Raw genomic sequence first — 18274 nt, 5'->3', positions numbered from 1 at the left:
ATATTTTTCTTTAGGAAGAAAATTATAATACTATTAATTTATGCCTAACTCCTAAAAGCTCTTTATTTAATTATGTGAAAGAAGAAAAGAAAAATAGAATTTAGATTTTAAAACAATGTAGAGTAATTGGATAAATATTACGAGTGTAATTGAAATTTATTAAATAAATTACTCTATTAACTTTGTTAAATAAAGAAAATATGTTATATAAATTATTTTATAAGTCGAAATTTTCAAAAGAAAAAAGAGAAAAAAAGTTAGAAGCACAATATAAATTCCAAAATAAGGTGTACTTTCTTTGCTGAAATATTTTTTCCGTGTTACAAAATAATATTATTCATAATTATATAGATATTGCCTACTTTTATTTATACAATAACATCTTAATTAATTTGTGATTACTTTTTAATCTAAAATTATTAAACGAGACATGAATAGAGATGACATTGCCTCCCCCAACGAGGATTCGCTTAATATTTTAATTATTTTTAATAATATTTTATATTTAATAATATGTATTTATAGTTTTTAAATATACTAGTGTTATAAATTTTTGAAGTTGTGATTTATACAATAATTAGTAGAATTCTAATTAGTATATTGAATAATAAACAATATATAATATTTTAATTTTTATGCAATTTATTATTGTATAAATATAAATTTTTAAAACAAATTTTATTTTTATATTAGGAGATTCTCACCTTCCTCACCCTATTCTCCTTGGGGAATAAGCAGGGATAGAGACGCTAATTAGGGCTTTGCGTGCATTTTTAAATGACTCTTTTTAATTAGTTAATAGTTTTTTAAATTTTTTATTAAAGTAAAATAAATAAAATAAAATATTAAATATCACCAATAACATCTCTCTAAATAATTATCACTAATCTTACCGATTACCATCATTTTCCATTCATCTAACGGTGGATAAATAAGGTAGAGTACTCCACGGCTCAATCAACAAACATTATTACAAAAATAATTATATAAAATTCTAATATTCATATCTTACCGTTTTTTATTTTTTATTTTTCATCAAGTAAATAATAAAAAATGATGAAAAATAAAAAATTAGTTTATTAAGTAAAATTAATTTAGTTTAATTTTAAATAATTTACAGTATAAATATTTAAATTTATTTATATGTTACAAATAAATACTTAAATTTAAATTTTTAAGATAATAATAACTAAACTATAATTCTATAACTAAGTCCGTAATTAATAAGTGTTAAATAGTGATTTTTTTATTAATATATTTAAATTAATTTTTAAATAAACATAAAAATTTAATAATTTAAACAAATTGAAAACCGTATTGACATTTTAGTAATTACAAAAATTACAAAACTATAATTTAAATATTATTATTATTATAAAAAAATTAAACTTATATATTTATATACAATTAAAAATTAAATTTAAAAATCATTGCAAGAAAAAAAATTAAATTTAAAAATTTAAACGTAAATTATTTTTTAATTTATATAAAAGGTAGTGAGATTCGGAGCTTTGGGTTTGCTCAAAAATCAGCCTCACGTTTCTTTGGTCTCTGGAAATAATGGCAGCCACTCTCTCCGTCCGGCCCAACCGCATAACTGGCGGTTATCCATACAACCGGCCACCGGTAAGACGAACCGGACCGGCTTACCTTCGAAAGTTACTGACCAACAAATTCGAGCTTTGGAGCGGCTCAATCGAGTCGACCCGTGGGGGTGCATTAGCCAGAACGTCTACGCTAGTCCGAGCCGGCTCCAGAGCCGATGACTCTGCGCCGTTCGAGATGTCGGTAGAGAACGCGTTGAAACTCCTTGGAGTCTCCGATGGCGATTCGTTCGATGATATACTTCGCGCCAAGAACTCGATCGTAGCCTCTTGTAAGGATGACAAGGACGCAATTGCACAGGTTTTCTTCTTTTCTTTAATTTATTTGTTTATTTCGTTGTTGGGTTTAGAAATTTGTTTGAGGATGCTGATTGAAAAAGGATATAACTTCACAATTTCAGGAAAAATATTATTATTGTTTTGAAGTTTGAATGGGTTTTCTTTTTTTCCAATTTAAGAAAAATAACTGGAAATAATTAGTTTAGTCAGTTAAAGTTCAAATTTTTGATACAGGCACTTCTTGAAAATTTGTTTACAGGGCAGAAAAATCAATACAAAAAAATATAACTTTGCAAAAGTGAAAAAATAGTGTTTTGTTTGTATATATTTATATTTATATTTATATATATATATATATATATTATCTCAGAATCTACATGGTTGCAAACATTATTTTATTGGGTCTTATTATCTTAGCATTAATGTCCCTGCAATGAATTTGCCATGGATAACAAAAATGATTTTTTTAGTCTAATTTTGTTGCTTAGCCTATTTACGATCTGAGTGTATATCTATCAATATGGATCGGAATTGTTCTAGTAATATATATTTTATTTTGATGGAATTCTTTATTTTATTGTTTTGGAAACCTTTATTGATTCCACATGGTTATGTTGAAATGCCATTTAGGTGGAAGCTGCATATGACATGTTGCTCATGAGGAGCTTAACTCAGAGGCGAGCGGGAAAGGTTGTAAGTAGTAACATTCGCTATGCTGATGTTAAGCCTGTAAGTGCTTCAGGAATGGGATCAATGCCTCAATGGCTGCAGACTTCTGTGAAGAAATCGCCTGTTTCGGTAGAGACTCCATCAAGGAGTGAGTTAGGGCTAAAGGCAGGTGTTTATGGAGCTTTAATGGTCTTAACTTATGTTAATGGAGCCACCACATCCTCTGGCATGCCATATTCTGAGGCTGATGTTCCTGGATTAATTTTGGCGGGTAGCTTTGGAGCTTCCTTGTACTTCATGACAAAAAAGAATGTTAAGTTAGGTAATGCCTATTTTCTTTTTGGATTAATTTTGGGATTGAGTCTAGCCTAACCTAATTTACATCATAAGGATCATCCTTTACACCGTTATGCTGTTAAGGCACACTATTTTGTCAGCTGTAGGAAAGGAAGTCTTAACAATATTTGTGAAGTTTCTTTTCTATATTTTATGGGTAATGAAAAGGAGAGGCTAGGGAGGAATGGAAGATGATTAAAAGAAAGGCTAAACTGTAATTTGAAGGAGAGTTTGCTGTTAACATCATGTGTTCTCTCTTGAAATTGTTTTTCTCAGTTATAAAACATAGGGCAGTTTTACTTGGGTGACTGGAGTGTGATAATGGAAAAATATAAACTTTTGAGGAAAGAAAGTGCCATTGACAGTAGTTGACTTTGTATGATTATTTATAGGGGTGAATCAAGTAAAGGGTTCCATCGGGAATATTTGAATTAACCTACCATGGCTCATACTGATTGTCTTTGCAGGGAAGGCTACTATAATAACCATAGGTGGGCTTGTTGCTGGTGCAGTGGTGGGTTCAGCAGTTGAGAATTGGTTGCAGGTAGATATTGTTCCTTTTCTGGGTCTGCATTCTCCTGCTGCCGTAGTGAGCGAAGTTATACTTTTATCTCAATTCTTAGTGTCACTGTATTTGAGGTAGAGCTAAAAGAAGACAGTGATAGTAACTCAATTGTGAAATCTGTAATTATGCATTTCCATGATCATACCCAAGGCCTTTTTTTTCTCCCCTATTAGGATGTGTATCATTGCATATTGTACAAAAGCAAATTTTAAGTTAACAGAATCATTTGGAAATATCTCCCAGAATAATAGACATGTAAAAGCTAGAACATTCTGTTTTGCTTTTGGTATGTAAGATATCTGCTCTTCTTTAAGAAAATGTTGCTCAAATCAGTATTGAACAATGAAACATTACATGCAACACTTAAAAAGAGGCTTCAAAGGTAACTGGGCCATTTTTGTTTTTGTTAGTATTGTCAATTCACACCATGGCTTTGCAGTGTGAGAATGATATCCAATGGCCCATCAGGAGCTGAATATGACCAAAGACTGTCTGTATTCTATTTTCTTTACACACAGTAGTCTGCAGCAATACTAGTCATTTCTTTTTCACTTGTCAGGAATTATTGCCCCTCTGCTCTGCTTCTATCAAGGCCAGAATATAATAATCTTTGTGGTTAGATAATATTAAATCAAGTCATTAATTATAATTATCTACCAGAACCAAACCCCATTTGCCCTTTTTCTGATTACATCATAAAAATAAGACTTTGTGTTTAAAAAGAAAAAAAAATAAATAACAGTTAGGAATTCGTGGTTACAACACTCCAAAAGATTACAAAGCTTGAATAAAATGTGTCTCAGCGAGCTGCTTTGACACATTTGTATATACAAATCAACTAGACAATCCAAGAATCCAATTCATTCTCTCTAATATTTCATCTGGCTACTGTTTTGCTCAACTTTAGTAGTGTCTTCTATATATGACATGTTCCCAGTCTTCTCAGAGTTTTCATTGTCATTCACTAGATCATTGTACATGTTCTGAGATGCCTTGGAGAATTCTATTAAGGACTCGAAAACTGTACAAAACCCGGTTTGAAACCCGTTCAATGTCATCCTTTGAGTTTCCAGCATGAGATTGTGGTGTTTTTCCTTCTCTACATCTAACCTTCTTCTCAACATGTCTAGCTGATCTTTCTTCTCGGTCAAGTATTCATTCCGGTTTTCAGCATCTGATTCATTGTTTTCGGTAAGTTTCAATTCGAGAAACCTCCCCTCTGTCTTCTGAAATGCAACAACTCTTCTGTCAAGTTCTTTAGCTAAACTATCAACTTTTCTTTTCTGTAGCTGTTCTTGACATTGCTGATCAAAAAGAGCCTTCACATCTTTAGCAAAGCTTTTCAATGCAAAGGCCACTGATTTATCTGGCAATTTCTCTATGGAGGCTAACCAGTCATGGCATATCATGAGCAATGGCGGCCCATTGACCCTGCAGGACACAGCTGATCCCTTACTTCTAGAGTAGAATTCAACTTCAGGGACTATGAACTTGGTTAGCCAACCGTGAAGAGCTTCAACGTATGCTTTCTGGGCCGAAACATATTCCACAAAGCACGCACGCCAGTTGTTAAGCTCAACCTTGAGCTGAACCGTTGCTGCCTGGTGAGATTCGTTACTGAATTTCCCAAATGCAGAACAAGTGAAAGTTTTCACTTCAATCAGAATCTTATTCTGGGTTTCATGTGATTCCAACAAAAGTTTCCATGTTCGAGTTAATCTGCACAAAGATAAAACAAAATGTTAAACCAAGGAAACAACAAACCCTTTAAAATAACTTGACTGTTCTTGGTATCCCATTCCGCTTTCCATACCCTTTCAACAGTTCAACAATCTGAGGCAGCAATTCTTCATCTCTTAGTTTCTCGATCTTTATCGAGATTGATTCAGCGCTCCTAATAGCAACCAAGATCCTGGCATACAAATCTTTCACTGTAGCTCTAGTTTTATCCATAGTTAGCTCATCATCTCCTCTAACATCCAGATTTCTTAAGCGCGAACACTTTTTCTCATACAGTTTCCTTGTGCTATCACCAGCCTATTGGACATCGAAAAAGCATATCACATGAGTTTTAAGGAACACACAACACCACAAAAGGTCTTAAGGGAAACAGTTTTAGGAAGTGAGAAAATGTACCTTCACTTCTTCATAGAGCTTTTTCTCCCAAGCATATATTCTTCCTAGTGTAAGTGAATGGCTTCCGGCAGCCATTCCTCCATAATCATCGAAAAGATCATTCCTAAACTCTGTCCAAGATGAACTACTTTTGGAGGTTGATACTACTAGACTCTTACATGATGAAGGCTTAGACGAAATGGATCGGTGACGTGCAGACTGAATTAGTTTTGTTGAGTTTTCTGTATTGAATAGAACAATTCAAGAATCATTTTAAGCACACCAATATAGTTATGAAACATTTGAAAGTAAATGCATAATATGAACCAATAAATATGAAGTGAATATCAGACCTGTCATGACAAAAAGCAGGAGATTGGCCAAAATTTCTCAGCTAGAAATTACACAGAAAAATTGCAAGTGGAATAAAAAGTGAACTTTTGTAATGAAGGCCCCTATGAAGAACCTGGTCAAACATGGAATTGTTGTGTATGTATGTGTATGTGACTAGAGTTTAAACCAAGTCTGGAAGTTGTTTTTGGAAATGTTAAAAGTTAAGAAAATAAATAGAAAATCCCATCTAAAATCTTCACCACACTGAATGAAGTTCAGCTTAGAAATTGTTCTGCAACTAATAAAATACTCAAACACAACCAAGTGATTAATCTTTGAAAAAATAAAGACCCACCTTTGATTTCTTCCAAACCAGACTGCATTTGATCCACATTAGCCTCTAACATCCTAGAAACATCTATCAGAGATTGATAAGCCTTCTGAAAATAGTCCTCAATATCCTTCAAAGCTTCCAAAAGCTCCCTTCCTTCTACTGGTGTGTCAATGACAGTTAACCCCTTTGGCTCCACCTGGTTCAAATTGGTAGTACCTTCATCTATCTTGGTAACTTCATTGACTACTGTTGTTGTTCCATTCTCAACTCTCTTTTCCTCATTATCTTCATCTGCAGCAGTAGCAGCAGCAGCAGCTACAGCAACCTTGTTTTCTTCCTCCTCCAGTTCAGGAATCCCTTCCTCTTCCCTCACCACTCTCAAAACTTCATCATCTAAGTTATGGCGGTAGCCGTTTATAACCTCTGGTCTGTTCACATTGTCAAATGGATTAAAGAAATCCCACCCAAAATCTCTCCGTGGTGATGGCATTGAAGGTGGTGGCATTTGCATGTAGAAGTACCCACATGGCTGATGATGTTGTTCTCTTATCACTTCTCTCTCTTGTTCTTGTTCTTGGTCTTCTTCTTCATCTTCATCTTCTTCTTCTTCTTGCTCTTCAGAGTCTGAAGAAGATGTTGAGGAAGCACATGAACCACAGTCAACAGTTTGACAGGTTGACTCAGATGGCATTTGTTGAAGGAACATAGGGTTGGTTATAACATTCTGGTTTTCACATGGTGAAGAAGAAGAGGAACAAGGTGGTGGGAAGGTAATGAGGAAAGGTGCAGAAGGAGAAGAATGGCAAGCCACAAAGAGGTTTATAGATGCTGAAACTGCATAAAGAGACTGAGTATACCTCCAATGAGCTTGAGCAAGAGCATGTCTTTTATCCACAGCTAACTTTATCTTCTGTTTTCTTTCTCTACAAATGGATACTACTTCTTCTTCTTCCTCTAGCTTAGAAGCAACACAACCCATCTCTAAAGTTTTGATTTTTCTAACTTTTTTTCACAGAATAACTGAAAAGGTGGGATCTTTTTTATTTTTTATTAAGGAGAAAGAAAGAAAAAAAAAATGGGATTATTAGAGGAATCTGTATATTCCTCCCTGGAAAAAAGGAGGTGGGGTTCTGCCCAAATGTGGAAATGGTTTTTCTGATCTGAGAAGTACTAGAGCAAAATATGTGTCATCTCATCTCATCTTCTCTTTTGGTGAGTATGAAGTAAGAAAGGTTTTTCACCAGAAAAGTAGCTCGTGGGGACCTAAACCCCATTTAATCTGATTAAAGAGAGCTTTGCTATAGCAGAAACATAAAAAGATTTCCTTTTTTTGCTACTAAACCATCTCACTGTTTTGTTAAACACATGAGAGAGAGAGAGAGAGAGAGAGAGAGAGAGAGAGAGAGAGAGAGAGAAGATGACAGAGTAAAAGACTAAAGACCAGGTAGAACCATAGGTGGGTAAGAAGGTAGGGGCTCGAGAAAGAGAGAGAAGAAGAGAGTGTTCTTCTTGTGTTTGGGTAATAATATGTGTTAAATTTTTCATTTTTAACTTAAACACAGTTTAAAGCTATTATTTTTCATTTTCTTCACCATGAAAGGAAGAAAAAAAATGAAAACTGGTGCTTGTTGGTTAATAAAAAAGGAGTCAAACTAAGGTAAAAGGATGGTCACCATTGCAGAAAAACCAGAGAAGTTTTTGTCTTGTCCCTAAAAAACCTTTTATATCTTTCTCTTCTTTTATATTCTTAATAGTAATTATTGTTATTATTAACAACTTCTAATAATGAGAGTATAATTGTGCTTCTTACTATAAAATCAAGTTAGTTAAGTATGAGTTTATTTAAGAAACTTTGAAAAAGTCAGAACTGTCAATTTTATCATCAGTAAAGACAAATATATCCCTCATAAGATTTGGTTATTATTTTACAAGAACACTAGATTTTTTTTTATTTTTTTGGGTTATAAACACAATTACTACACTAGATTTGATTTGATTTAACATTGAAAGAAAAAGAAGGTTCTTTTGGGTTCATTTATGTTTCAGGTGGGTACCATTTTTTTTTTACCTTTGAATTCTTTGTTTAGAGTTCACGTGAGCACTTAAAATAGTTTGATAATATATTAAGCATTATTTATTAGCCCTGAAAAAACAAAAAGAAAAATAAAACTATTGTGTTTGAAAAGGACTAGCCACATAAGTAACAAGGTTTAAATTCAACTTTCTAAAGTACAAAGTACTCTACTTTTACTCATGTATAAGGTTAAGGTTAGGTAATGTGATGTTAAAAGAACTAAAATACCCCCATAAAAAGTAAATAGCTACTTAAAGTTGTAAATTTATAAATGGTATAAATTTAATATTTATTTTTAGCAACATAAATACTTAATATTTGTAAAATTTTAATTTTCTTTCAGCTTTATCAATACAAATTCTATTTTAAATTTATTAAAAGAATATTTGAAAGTAATTCACACCGCATAAAAAAAACTAAAATACCTCCCATAAAATTTAAGATAAATAGCAGTATAAGTACTTAAAATTTTAAGTTTGTAAGCGGTATAAATCCAATATTTATTTTTAGCGGCATAAGTACTGAATGTTTGTAAAATTTTAATTTTTCTCCAGTTTCGTCAGTACAAACTCCATTTTAAATTTATTAAAAGAACATTTAGAAGTAATTAATATTACATGTTTTTGTCTAGACCCAATAATTTAGAATCTAGGTCTTATATGTACGCTCTTTAAGACAATAACAGAGTGACGAAATTAAAGAAAAACTATAATTTTATAACTATTGGGTATATATACTGCTAAAAATAAATAATAAGTTAATATCGTTTACAAATTTAAAACTTTGAATAATTATGCTGCTATTTACCCTAAAATTTAACAAAGAGTAACAATTAATAAACTATTTTTTGTGATTTAGGCCATCTCCAATGGCACACTAAAAACTCATATATAGTGTATTTTTTCTTATAAAATATTCTAATGGAACTCTAAAACTTATCCTATTTTGATGAGAGTCTACAGTGTCTCACTAATAGTAGAATATTGTAGACCATTATATTTTTTTGTGTAATAATAAAAAATATAGCTTTTTAGTGTAATTTTTTGTGTTATAATTAGAATTAAAAAAAATAATAATAATAATACCAAAATAGTACTTTTTTAGTATAGACTTAACACTAAATTTGAATTTCCTTAATTAACCATATAAAGAAAGAAATAAAATACAAAATACAAAACCCTAAACTTGATCATTGAGATATGTGCCTATATTTGTTGTGTTGAATTAGAAAAAAGCATGATTAATAAGCTTAAAAAAAAGAAAGACAATTTAGTGGAACAAAATAAGGGTTTTGTTTGTGGGTTAACGAGAATATGCCCTACTGAAGAGACTGACAAGCAAAGAGAGAAAAGTAGTCTTTATTATGCCTCGTAACTCCCTACTTCCTCTCTTTTCCATATTATATTGAAACTTTTGAGGTCCCATCCTTAAATATATTTTTATGTATATACAACAAAACCAAACCAAACCAAACCCAACCCTTCTTTCATTGTTTCATTTTATTTTAACACCCCAAAACATCTATGTCGAGGGATGTAAACGGGGCGGGGCGGGTGCGGGGATTGCTCCCCCACCCCATATCCGCTTCTTAAATTCACCCCATACCCGTCCCAATACTCGTTTAAATTAAAGCGGGAGTGGAACGGGTATTACTCGACGAGGAAAAGGATCTTCATCGGGTACCCATTATATATATTTTTGAAAAAAAAAATGATGTCTTAAAGAGAATTAAAAAAAATAATCAAAAAAATTGAGTAAAACAATAAACTTAAGTGGAATAGTGTGTATAGTAAAAAAAAATGTATAATCAAACAAAAGCCTAAAGCGTGAAGTTATTTTAATTATAATAGTTATGATTTTAAAATTTAAATATATATACATATATCATATCAGGACGGGTTCGGGGCGGGTATCTATTCCCCTGCCCCCGCCCCGTTTCCAACTCGGGTATGAATCTTTAAACCCATATCCGGCTCCGCCCCCGAAAGTCTAATGGGGCGGGTATCCGCAGGTATAATTGCCATCCCTACCTATGTCTATTAATATGAATGACCAAGTTCAAGCTTTAACATTGCTCACTCACTATGTTTCATATAAGAATGTTCTCTGATGAGTGATGACTCAACCTAAAAACAGGTCCATTTACAAACAGTGGTAGCCTTTTAAAATTAGTAGAAGCAGTAGTAGTACTACTACTTGTATTATAAAGCAATGTACTTGTTTAGCATTTTTAAACAATATTTATATATATTTTTGATTCAAACAGCTATCTTCAATGTGGGTTTGAAAGTCAGCCCATTGCCCTTGTCAGAAATATATTCTTCTTTCTGAGATTGCAAATGCAATGCAAGGTGGATATTCTTGAAAAGTGTTACGAATAAACTAATGCACTTAAAAGGAGTACTCTTTTACTATGAGAAATGCTAAAGTACATATTAATTCAATATTAAGTAGGTACTTTTTTTTTTTTTTTTGAAAAATGGTAAATAATTTCATTCAAATAGCTAAATCAACCATTATAATATCTAATCGTAAAAGAAAGTGAGCACATCCATTCGCAGATCGTAAAACAAAACAACAATGAACATTATTAAAAATCACAAATAGCTAATCGTAATCTCTCTCTAGACACAACTTGGCAAAAAGTAAAGTGTAACTACACTATTTTTTTCACTAGGCAATGAAGCAAGTAAGCAAAAACTTTTAAGGGCAACTCCAATGGTGAATTCTATAGAATAAAATCAATTCTAAAAGAATACTATTTTAATATTAGTTTTTTTTTTCTAATTCTAACCACACCACTAATTAGATTATATTTTTTATTATTATATTATTTTATTAATATAGTTAGATTATATAATTATATAGTTATTTCTTTTTTATATATCTTTATATATTAAAAGTACCTATCTAACGGTATTTCTTGGTTTAACAGAATATACTTAAAAATAAAAGAATATTCTGATAAATTTAACGATTAGGTTTGATCTCCCGTTAACAAATAAACCCAATAATTAAACCCAAAAAATCAAACAATCTTTTAAATATTAATAATCTCTTTTTAAATTAAAAAAATCATCTTAGCCACATATCTCTCTAACAAACCTATCTTAAAAAAGAATATTAATAATTTTTTTTATTTATTTTTTAAAAAAGAAAAATATAGATAAAATGTCTAGAAAAGATAAAATAGCTTAAAAAAATAAAAAGAAGATGAAATGGGTTGTAATTAGTATTTACCTTATATGTTTGTGCTTATTTTTAGTTTTATTTTTAATTTTACCACCAAGAGGAGAAGGTTGAAAAATATTAGAATATGAAAATATTATTGGTGCTTATTAGTAATTTGCAAAGAATGTGAAAATCTATAAATATATAACAAGCAGAATATTATTATTAGATACAAATGAAATAATAGAACTTTTTTCAGTTAGAAGATTAATGTACATTTTACTATTAATAACTTACATTATTATAACACAACTATGTTTTACTTACTAAATATACTGACACATATTTTATTTTTATAAAACAAATCATTCAAATAATTATACTATTTTAATTATTAATTAAAATAAAAAACTAAAATATTAAATAAAACTAACACTACGCGCTTCTCGCACGTAACAATCACCTAAGATATATTTATATATATATATATATAAAAGCATTATTTAAATTTTAAAGGGTAAGAAAAAAAAGAAAATATCGTGCCCACTATTATTAGTAGAACATTATAAATTTCCATGAAAATAGATTAGCTTTTATTTTTCGATTGGAACATTTTGTGAAAAAAAATCACATCATATATAACATTTTAACGTTAGGAGATAGCCTACGGGCACTTACAACTAAATTGCACAGGCCTAGCCTGTCTATGCCCAGAGCCGGCCCTGATCATGTATAGTGTATAATTTATCTCCAACCAAACACTATAATATACACCATCTTTTGTTATAATATTAATCTTATCTAACTTATATATATATAATAATAATTATAAAATTAATTTATTTTATTAAAATCAATATAATGATAAGAAAAGTAAAATTGGATGTAGTTTTTAGTGTTACAGGAAAAAAAGATGGCGATCATGGTTGGAGATGGACTAAAGTACTAATATGCTTTCTCAATTCCCTTTAAAAATAACTTCTGTAGCAATTAGCAAGCAAAGGCTTCTCCTAAGGGTACTGGCATGTAAGTCTAGTCCCCGAAAATCCCGTTCTTCTTCGAAGGTCGGTCGATCAATCTATCACAGGCCACTCTGTCATTATCTGAGCGCTCTACTTCTGATGATCTGGGATAGGTTGAATTTGCAACCATTTTTTGATAACAAATAGAGATTTGATATTAAATAAGTACAGTTAATATTCTACTATCTTCTAACTACCTTGTAATTTATGTGAAAAATAAAAAAGAAGAAGTTTATAAAACAACAAATGCCAACTGAGAAAAAGAAGCAAGGAATTTGCTTGAGGAAACAACTAATATTACTGTCACCTTAGAAGAGCTCTCTTTCTCAAGGCTAAATGCAAGTATTAGTTTCCATCCAGTTAAAAAGTTACAGTATACAATAAAGAATTGAAGGCCTGCTCCTCTTTTTTTAGTTTTTTTTTTTTGCTTTTTTCTTTTCTATTTTTTCATTTCTTTTCTTGTTTTTAATCTCTTTTTGAAGCTACCTGGTATTCACACAAGAGAATCATACAACAAACACATGAGTTGAGATGAGATTACAGGCCTAATCTGATTCAGGTATTGCCAGCTTCGGTTGGCGTACCGCAAGGGGCCAGAGTGTTGGAAGGCAAACTGATTCCGCCCCCTCTTACCGATATATTTTGAAACTTGGCAGAACTAGCTCTGCTCACATGATTCGCGTCTAGAAAAATAACAATTACGGTGATGTCATCGTGGAAATGTCGTCGTACACCCCGGTCAATCTTCTTCAAGTCCGAGTATCTCATTTCCCTCTTCTTCGCAGCTTCTTGTAGAGCGGTTTTCACCAACCTCCTTGCACTTCCCTGAAATGAAATATAAGTTTAACAAACACAAGTTATTTTTCTCCTTTCCCATTTTCTTGACCAAAAAATATAATCTTTCATGAACAGAAATTTGGTTGGTCAATTTGCTATTGGGGATCATTCCTTTTAGATTATTTACTAAAAAAAATTGAAGGGAAGGGAAGGGAAGGGAAGGCAATTCAATGTGCTTATAGAACTACTCTAAGTAGCATACTAATTATATAGACTTCAAACCAGAACTTAACCAATGGATCCTCATACTCTCTTGGACTGGAAACTGTTATTTGTTTTGTCTTACAAAGGGAAAAACAAGAATAAGTGGGTCAAAGAGGAAGAAAAATATAAAAATCTATAGATATGTAAATAATTTGCGGCATAAATACTTAAGTTTAACTCCAATTTAATTTTTGACGATAATAATACCTAAGTTATATTTTCAAAACTTCTCAAAGTACCTGACTGTTAAGTGTCAAGTTATTATCTACCTGGACCAATCAGAGATTGCCACGTAGCCATTGACTTGACATTTAATGGCCAAGTACCTACTGAAGTTTCAGAAATATAACTTAAGTATTATTACCGTCAAAAATTAAACTTTGTATTTATCTGCAATTAAGAGTTAAACTTAAGTATTTATACCGCAAATTACTCTTCCTAAAATATCACCAAAAACCAAATGATTTTGAAACTGCTTCATGTCACCTAATTGTCAATAATTTTGTTCAAGAATGACCCAACAAAAGATGATTTTGTTACTAATGAAATGCATATAATCATGTAAAATCAAGTTGGTATTATCTTTTTTTAACTGTATTTAATAGTAATACAATTACAACCTATAATTTTGTTACTTAAATGAGTTGGAAAAACATAACAAGTGTAAAGCTATAGTTTTGTTTCAATTTAAATTCATAAGAAATTCACATGTAAGAAGAGAAATGTTTTGAGCATAGGAGCAAAAATCATGTTTTAATTTCGACCAAAGTCGAAGAAAAACAGTAGTTTAGTGTCGAGTAATGATATACTTACACTACGCGGATGGTTTTGAACTATATCAACAGCTTCCTGATTGCTAAGGTGTTCCCACAGCCCATCAGATGCAAATATAACAAACTGGTCCTGAGACTGCAACTCATGAACTGTAATCGATGGATCAGCGCTCAATATCGGCTTTTTGAAAGGTTCACGAAGGCGAAACTTTGCATAAAGAGGCTCCCTGTTGAACTCAGACTTCTTTAAATACACATCCCCAATAGATCTAGATATCTGCAACACAAAGATTTCGAAAAACTATCATTCAACAAGAACAAGAATTATCAAACCAAATCTTAAGATATTAACATGTCTGCAATAACACATCAACCAACTTTACTCAGTTTCATACTTACTTGACCAACAAAAAAATATTATATCACATCACAGTTCCTCCATAGTAATTAAATCATAATCTTTTATCAACAAATTGATGATAAAAAACATCATCACACTTGCTGAACAAATGACCTATTAGCTATAAGTGTCATTACCAAAGTAATTGATGCAAGAATCATATTATATAGCAACTACACAAGGTGTTCCTGTCATTTTATATTCATCCTTCCTTTAGCCAAGAACAAGTAGATCCTGAAAATGGATACTGAAAGCATCATTGACAAAAAGCCACAGCATTTTAATTCTGTTTTCGAATAATATTATATCCCAATACTATATAATCTTTCTTTTTGCAGTGAAACAAGTACCTGTATAAGCCCTTTCACACGCCATACGTTATGCTTCAAAACTACAATTTGTGAATCTTCAGGATGCATAGAATGCAGTTCCTGTCGCACAGATTCTATACTCGCGTTATGCTCAGCAGACAACTGAATAGCGAGAACCTCTCCCGTTGCCCTAACAGCTCTTCCCAAGACAGCGCGGGAATCTCCTAAGTTAGCAATGTAAAGGCTTCCACCAGAAACAACACCGACGAGGCAGCATGATCCAACGGCTGCTATCTGTGGTTTCATCGGCCACTGTCTAGTAACAAGAGACAAAAACCCTTCTTCTGTTGCTTGAAATGCCTTTCTTATTACATCTACAGACATAGACTGTTGCTCTGAAGTAAACCCTGCAACATCATGACATTCAAATTAAGAACTTGACAACTCAAATACTCAAATCAATTCAAATGTCTTCTTCTAAGACACTTACTCTTGAGATGCGGAAAGAGGTGATCGTTGATATAGCGAGACGTTTCGGGCCCTCCATGCCCATCATAGACACCAACAAAAGTACCAAAAGGGCCAGTTTCATGGGAACTCAAACTACCTGACTCAATCTGACTTTGATCCTCAAGCAAATTATTGGCCTGAACAACAGCCATAGAGAAGTCACCATTGAAGTGTTGTCCTGAATCTTTGTACCACAACAACCCTTCTTGGCGACCAACAGAATCTGAACCCGTGTGAACATACCGTTTCGACCTTGGCCGAAAACAGGCCTTCAAGAAGTTCATTAACTCTGATAACATCCCTCATCTCACCCAAACAACCATCTAAAATCTCCACATGTAACAAAGTACTAAACAAAATAAAATAAACAGCTTTGATTTTCAAAAAGGACCCTCTTCCTTCTCAGCTTCTTGATTTAAACTACACAAAGATCAGAACCAAGACACAATAGAGTTAATAAATCGTTCAATTTTCACTTCTTCAATGAAACCTGACAGATCAAACAAATGGCAGAGAACAACAACAACAACAACAAAATGAAAACTACCCCTTTTACAGGTTATTTCAGTTGGTATTAAGTCAAAAAAAGCAAAGGACCAAATAATCTGAAACCCCATCTTTCTTTTCTTTCTATTATTTTTGCTTTAAACAGAAAATCATGACCATTCATAGCCGCAATCGATGAAAAATAAGAATAGAAAACAACATAATACAGAAGGAGATGTTTGACAAAGAGGGGTCAAAGGGTACTATTTTTTCTCATTAAAAAAAAAAGTGTAATTTTCAGCCATTTAGAAAATCCAGAAGGGTTTACCTCAGTTCACATTGAAAAGCTAAACAACCTAAAGTTACACGAATTTCCCAAATCATGAAAATTCAACAACTTTCTGCTAAATTCAAAAACCATGAATAAACAATAGATAAGGAGAAAGAGTCATACCTAATAATTTTGACTGTTTCTTGAAAATCAACTATGTATAAACACACCACAAGAAGGATCTGGAAACTGTAAGAAGAAAAAGAAGAAAAGGCAACAACACAAACACAATCAGATCCACGGATCCATGAAATCAAGAGATGGGTTTTCAGTTTCTCTCTCCACTAGTGCTAATAAAGATAAAGCTGATTTAGAAGAAGAAGAAGAAGAACACCAAAGTGAAAGGAGTGTATTCATGAAAAGGAAGAGTCTTATGGGAAAGAAAGAAAAGATTGGACCAACCCAACAACAACAACAACAACAACAAAAAGATGAAAAATTTACTCACCCCTCTATTTTTTTCTTAGCAGACAAACCCCATAAAAGACCAACAATGGAGAGCTTGAAGCCAGCAAAGCAAAGGTCCAGCTATGGGCTCCACACCACTATGGTAAGAAGAAAATAAAACAAAAAACAAAAATTTGAAGATTAAAGAGAGAAAGAGAGGTCAATGAAATGAATTGAAGGTTTATAATTATACATACATTTTGATAATATGTACGACAATATTATAGGCTTTCCATGAAATGGAGTTCACGTGAGAAAACGTGTAACAGGTGGAGAGTGTCTATTGTTAACTCCTCCAAACCTCGTTTTATAGTTCACAGTTTTTTTTTTTTAAGATTAAAAAGAAAAAAAGGTTCGATTTTTACCTTAAAAGTTGACTAATTTTACATTAGTAAAGTCAAAACATTTATGTAAGTATATAATTAAGATTAACTTCTTCAAATCCTTAATGGGGTTCGACGTAATTTGTTATTAAATTATTAATGAACTTTAAAGATTGAAACTTTATAAATTCTAGAAAGGAAAAACAAATATGATAAGGCTCCACGTGTCGAATTCTGGAGGCAGTAGCATAGAAAAACTGTACACCTAAGCACATTGTAGTTTACCGTTATGTAACGGAGTGAAAACGTAATAGCTTTCAAAGTCCAAACACAGGTCAATTGTCAATTCAGTCTAAACTTTGTGGTTTCTTTCTTTTACCATATGACTTTTCTATTTATTTTTTTCTTCTAAGAAATTTATTTTTAAAAATATTATTTAGGATTTTTACTCCTAACTATCACATTTATATTATTGTGCTTTTGAATTATTTAGAGTATTGTAAATCGGTCTTTCTATCTAATTTTATCACACGAAACAAATAAATTAATAGCATGACTACTTAATCAAATACCACATCACCTCTACATGAATAATTATACATTAAGAAAATAAAAACTATAAATTTTTGAAAAAATTATTAAATTAAAATTTAATTAATAATTAAAAAAAATTACGTAAAATTAAATTAAAAAATTTAAATCATTTTTTAAAATTAATTATATATATAGTGTTGACATGACACTGATGTAGTAACGGACTAAAAAGTTATGTCATCATTTTGTTTGTCATGATAAAAATAGATAGAAGAAATAAATAGTTTAAAGACTATTTTTAACGAGCTAAACAAATTTAAGATCTAACCGCTTGAGGCTAGTTCAAGTGGTCATAGGTGGGTGTGTGAGTGTTAGAGGTCCTGGGTTCGAGTCCCAAATAGAACATGTTGTAATATACAAACGCTTAAATCAAAAAAACAAATTTAAGATCCTCAATATGCATAGATCATAGTTCAAAAAGCCAAAAATAGCCTTGAAACAAAATAAAATAATTTGACTCATATTTTAAGGTTAAGTTTTTAACATTATATGAAATTTCAGAAATTTGTAGTATACAGCTCATTCTGAGCTTTTCTTTTCTTTTTTGGGCCTTTCT

The 18274-nt window shown here is 31.7% G+C and overlaps 3 protein-coding genes and 1 long non-coding RNA gene across 9 annotated transcripts; 2 read left to right on the top strand and 2 right to left on the bottom strand.

Moving 5' to 3' along the window:
- Window positions 1-1432: 1432 nt before the first annotated feature.
- Window positions 1433-3771, top strand: LOC115702898 (protein CHAPERONE-LIKE PROTEIN OF POR1, chloroplastic). Of its 2 annotated transcripts, none has more exons than XM_030630352.2 (3): window positions 1433-1905; window positions 2514-2874; window positions 3356-3771. In XM_030630352.2, exons 1-3 carry the CDS (start codon window positions 1561-1563, stop codon window positions 3529-3531), a joined length of 882 nt encoding a protein of 293 aa, XP_030486212.1. In that variant the 5' UTR covers window positions 1433-1560; the 3' UTR covers window positions 3532-3771. The 2 variants fall into 2 exon arrangements, 1 of the variants encoding a protein (XP_030486212.1); XR_009685230.1 differs by having other exon boundaries at window positions 1453-1905; window positions 2514-2991; window positions 3067-3771.
- A 370-nt stretch (window positions 3772-4141) lies between these two features.
- On the bottom strand, window positions 4142-8033 carry LOC115702899 (protein ALTERED PHOSPHATE STARVATION RESPONSE 1). The gene is made up of 4 exons (XM_061106703.1): window positions 6257-8033; window positions 5590-5810; window positions 5267-5490; window positions 4142-5172 (listed from the first exon to the last, which is right to left on the bottom strand). Exons 1-4 carry the CDS (start codon window positions 7212-7214, stop codon window positions 4323-4325), a joined length of 2253 nt encoding a protein of 750 aa, XP_060962686.1. The 5' UTR covers window positions 7215-8033; the 3' UTR covers window positions 4142-4322.
- LOC133032640 (uncharacterized) lies at window positions 4520-5876 on the top strand. The gene is made up of 2 exons (XR_009685231.1): window positions 4520-4644; window positions 4743-5876. It is a non-coding gene; the product is annotated as an uncharacterized LOC133032640 (long non-coding RNA).
- Window positions 8034-12756: 4723 nt separating the features above from the next.
- Window positions 12757-17134, bottom strand: LOC115702900 (probable protein phosphatase 2C 46). 5 transcript variants are annotated; one of them, XM_030630355.2, is made up of 7 exons: window positions 16999-17134; window positions 16803-16899; window positions 16478-16543; window positions 15518-15957; window positions 15067-15434; window positions 14357-14593; window positions 12757-13327 (listed from the first exon to the last, which is right to left on the bottom strand). In XM_030630355.2, exons 4-7 carry the CDS (start codon window positions 15834-15836, stop codon window positions 13058-13060), a joined length of 1194 nt encoding a protein of 397 aa, XP_030486215.2. In that variant the 5' UTR covers window positions 15837-15957; window positions 16478-16543; window positions 16803-16899; window positions 16999-17134; the 3' UTR covers window positions 12757-13057. The 5 variants fall into 5 exon arrangements, with proteins under 5 accessions (XP_030486215.2, XP_030486218.2, XP_030486214.2 ...); XM_030630358.2 differs by lacking the exon at window positions 16478-16543 and having other exon boundaries at window positions 16999-17087; XM_030630354.2 differs by having other exon boundaries at window positions 16803-17078.
- Between the last annotated feature and the right edge of the window lie 1140 nt (window positions 17135-18274).

The sequence above is a fragment of the Cannabis sativa genome, chromosome X, assembly GCF_029168945.1.
Source record: "Cannabis sativa cultivar Pink pepper isolate KNU-18-1 chromosome X, ASM2916894v1, whole genome shotgun sequence".
Lineage (NCBI taxonomy): Eukaryota > Viridiplantae > Streptophyta > Magnoliopsida > Rosales > Cannabaceae > Cannabis > Cannabis sativa.
The sequence above is the reverse complement of the archived record's forward strand: the minus strand, read 5'-3'. Positions and strand labels throughout refer to the sequence as shown.

Bases quoted from the DNA above. Each gene is read 5' to 3' on its own strand.
- LOC115702898 (XM_030630352.2), top strand. From the start codon at position 1,561: ATGGCAGCCACTCTCTCCGTCCGGCCCAACCGCATAACTGGCGGTTAT. The intron at 1,906-2,513 runs GTTTTCTTCTTT...AATGCCATTTAG, and splicing joins ACAAGGACGCAATTGCACAG to GTGGAAGCTGCATATGACAT. The intron at 2,875-3,355 runs GTAATGCCTATT...TTGTCTTTGCAG, and splicing joins AAAAAAGAATGTTAAGTTAG to GGAAGGCTACTATAATAACC.
- LOC115702899 (XM_061106703.1), bottom strand. From the start codon at position 7,214: ATGGGTTGTGTTGCTTCTAAGCTAGAGGAAGAAGAAGAAGTAGTATCC. The intron at 5,811-6,256 runs GTGGGTCTTTAT...TATTCAATACAG, and splicing joins TGGTTTGGAAGAAATCAAAG to AAAACTCAACAAAACTAATT. The intron at 5,491-5,589 runs GTACATTTTCTC...GATGTCCAATAG, and splicing joins AGCTCTATGAAGAAGTGAAG to GCTGGTGATAGCACAAGGAA.
- LOC115702900 (XM_030630355.2), bottom strand. From the start codon at position 15,836: ATGTTATCAGAGTTAATGAACTTCTTGAAGGCCTGTTTTCGGCCAAGG. The intron at 15,435-15,517 runs GTAAGTGTCTTA...ATGATGTTGCAG, and splicing joins CCTCTTTCCGCATCTCAAGA to GGTTTACTTCAGAGCAACAG. The intron at 13,328-14,356 runs GTAAGTATATCA...ATTTCATTTCAG, and splicing joins TTCAAAACCATCCGCGTAGT to GGAAGTGCAAGGAGGTTGGT.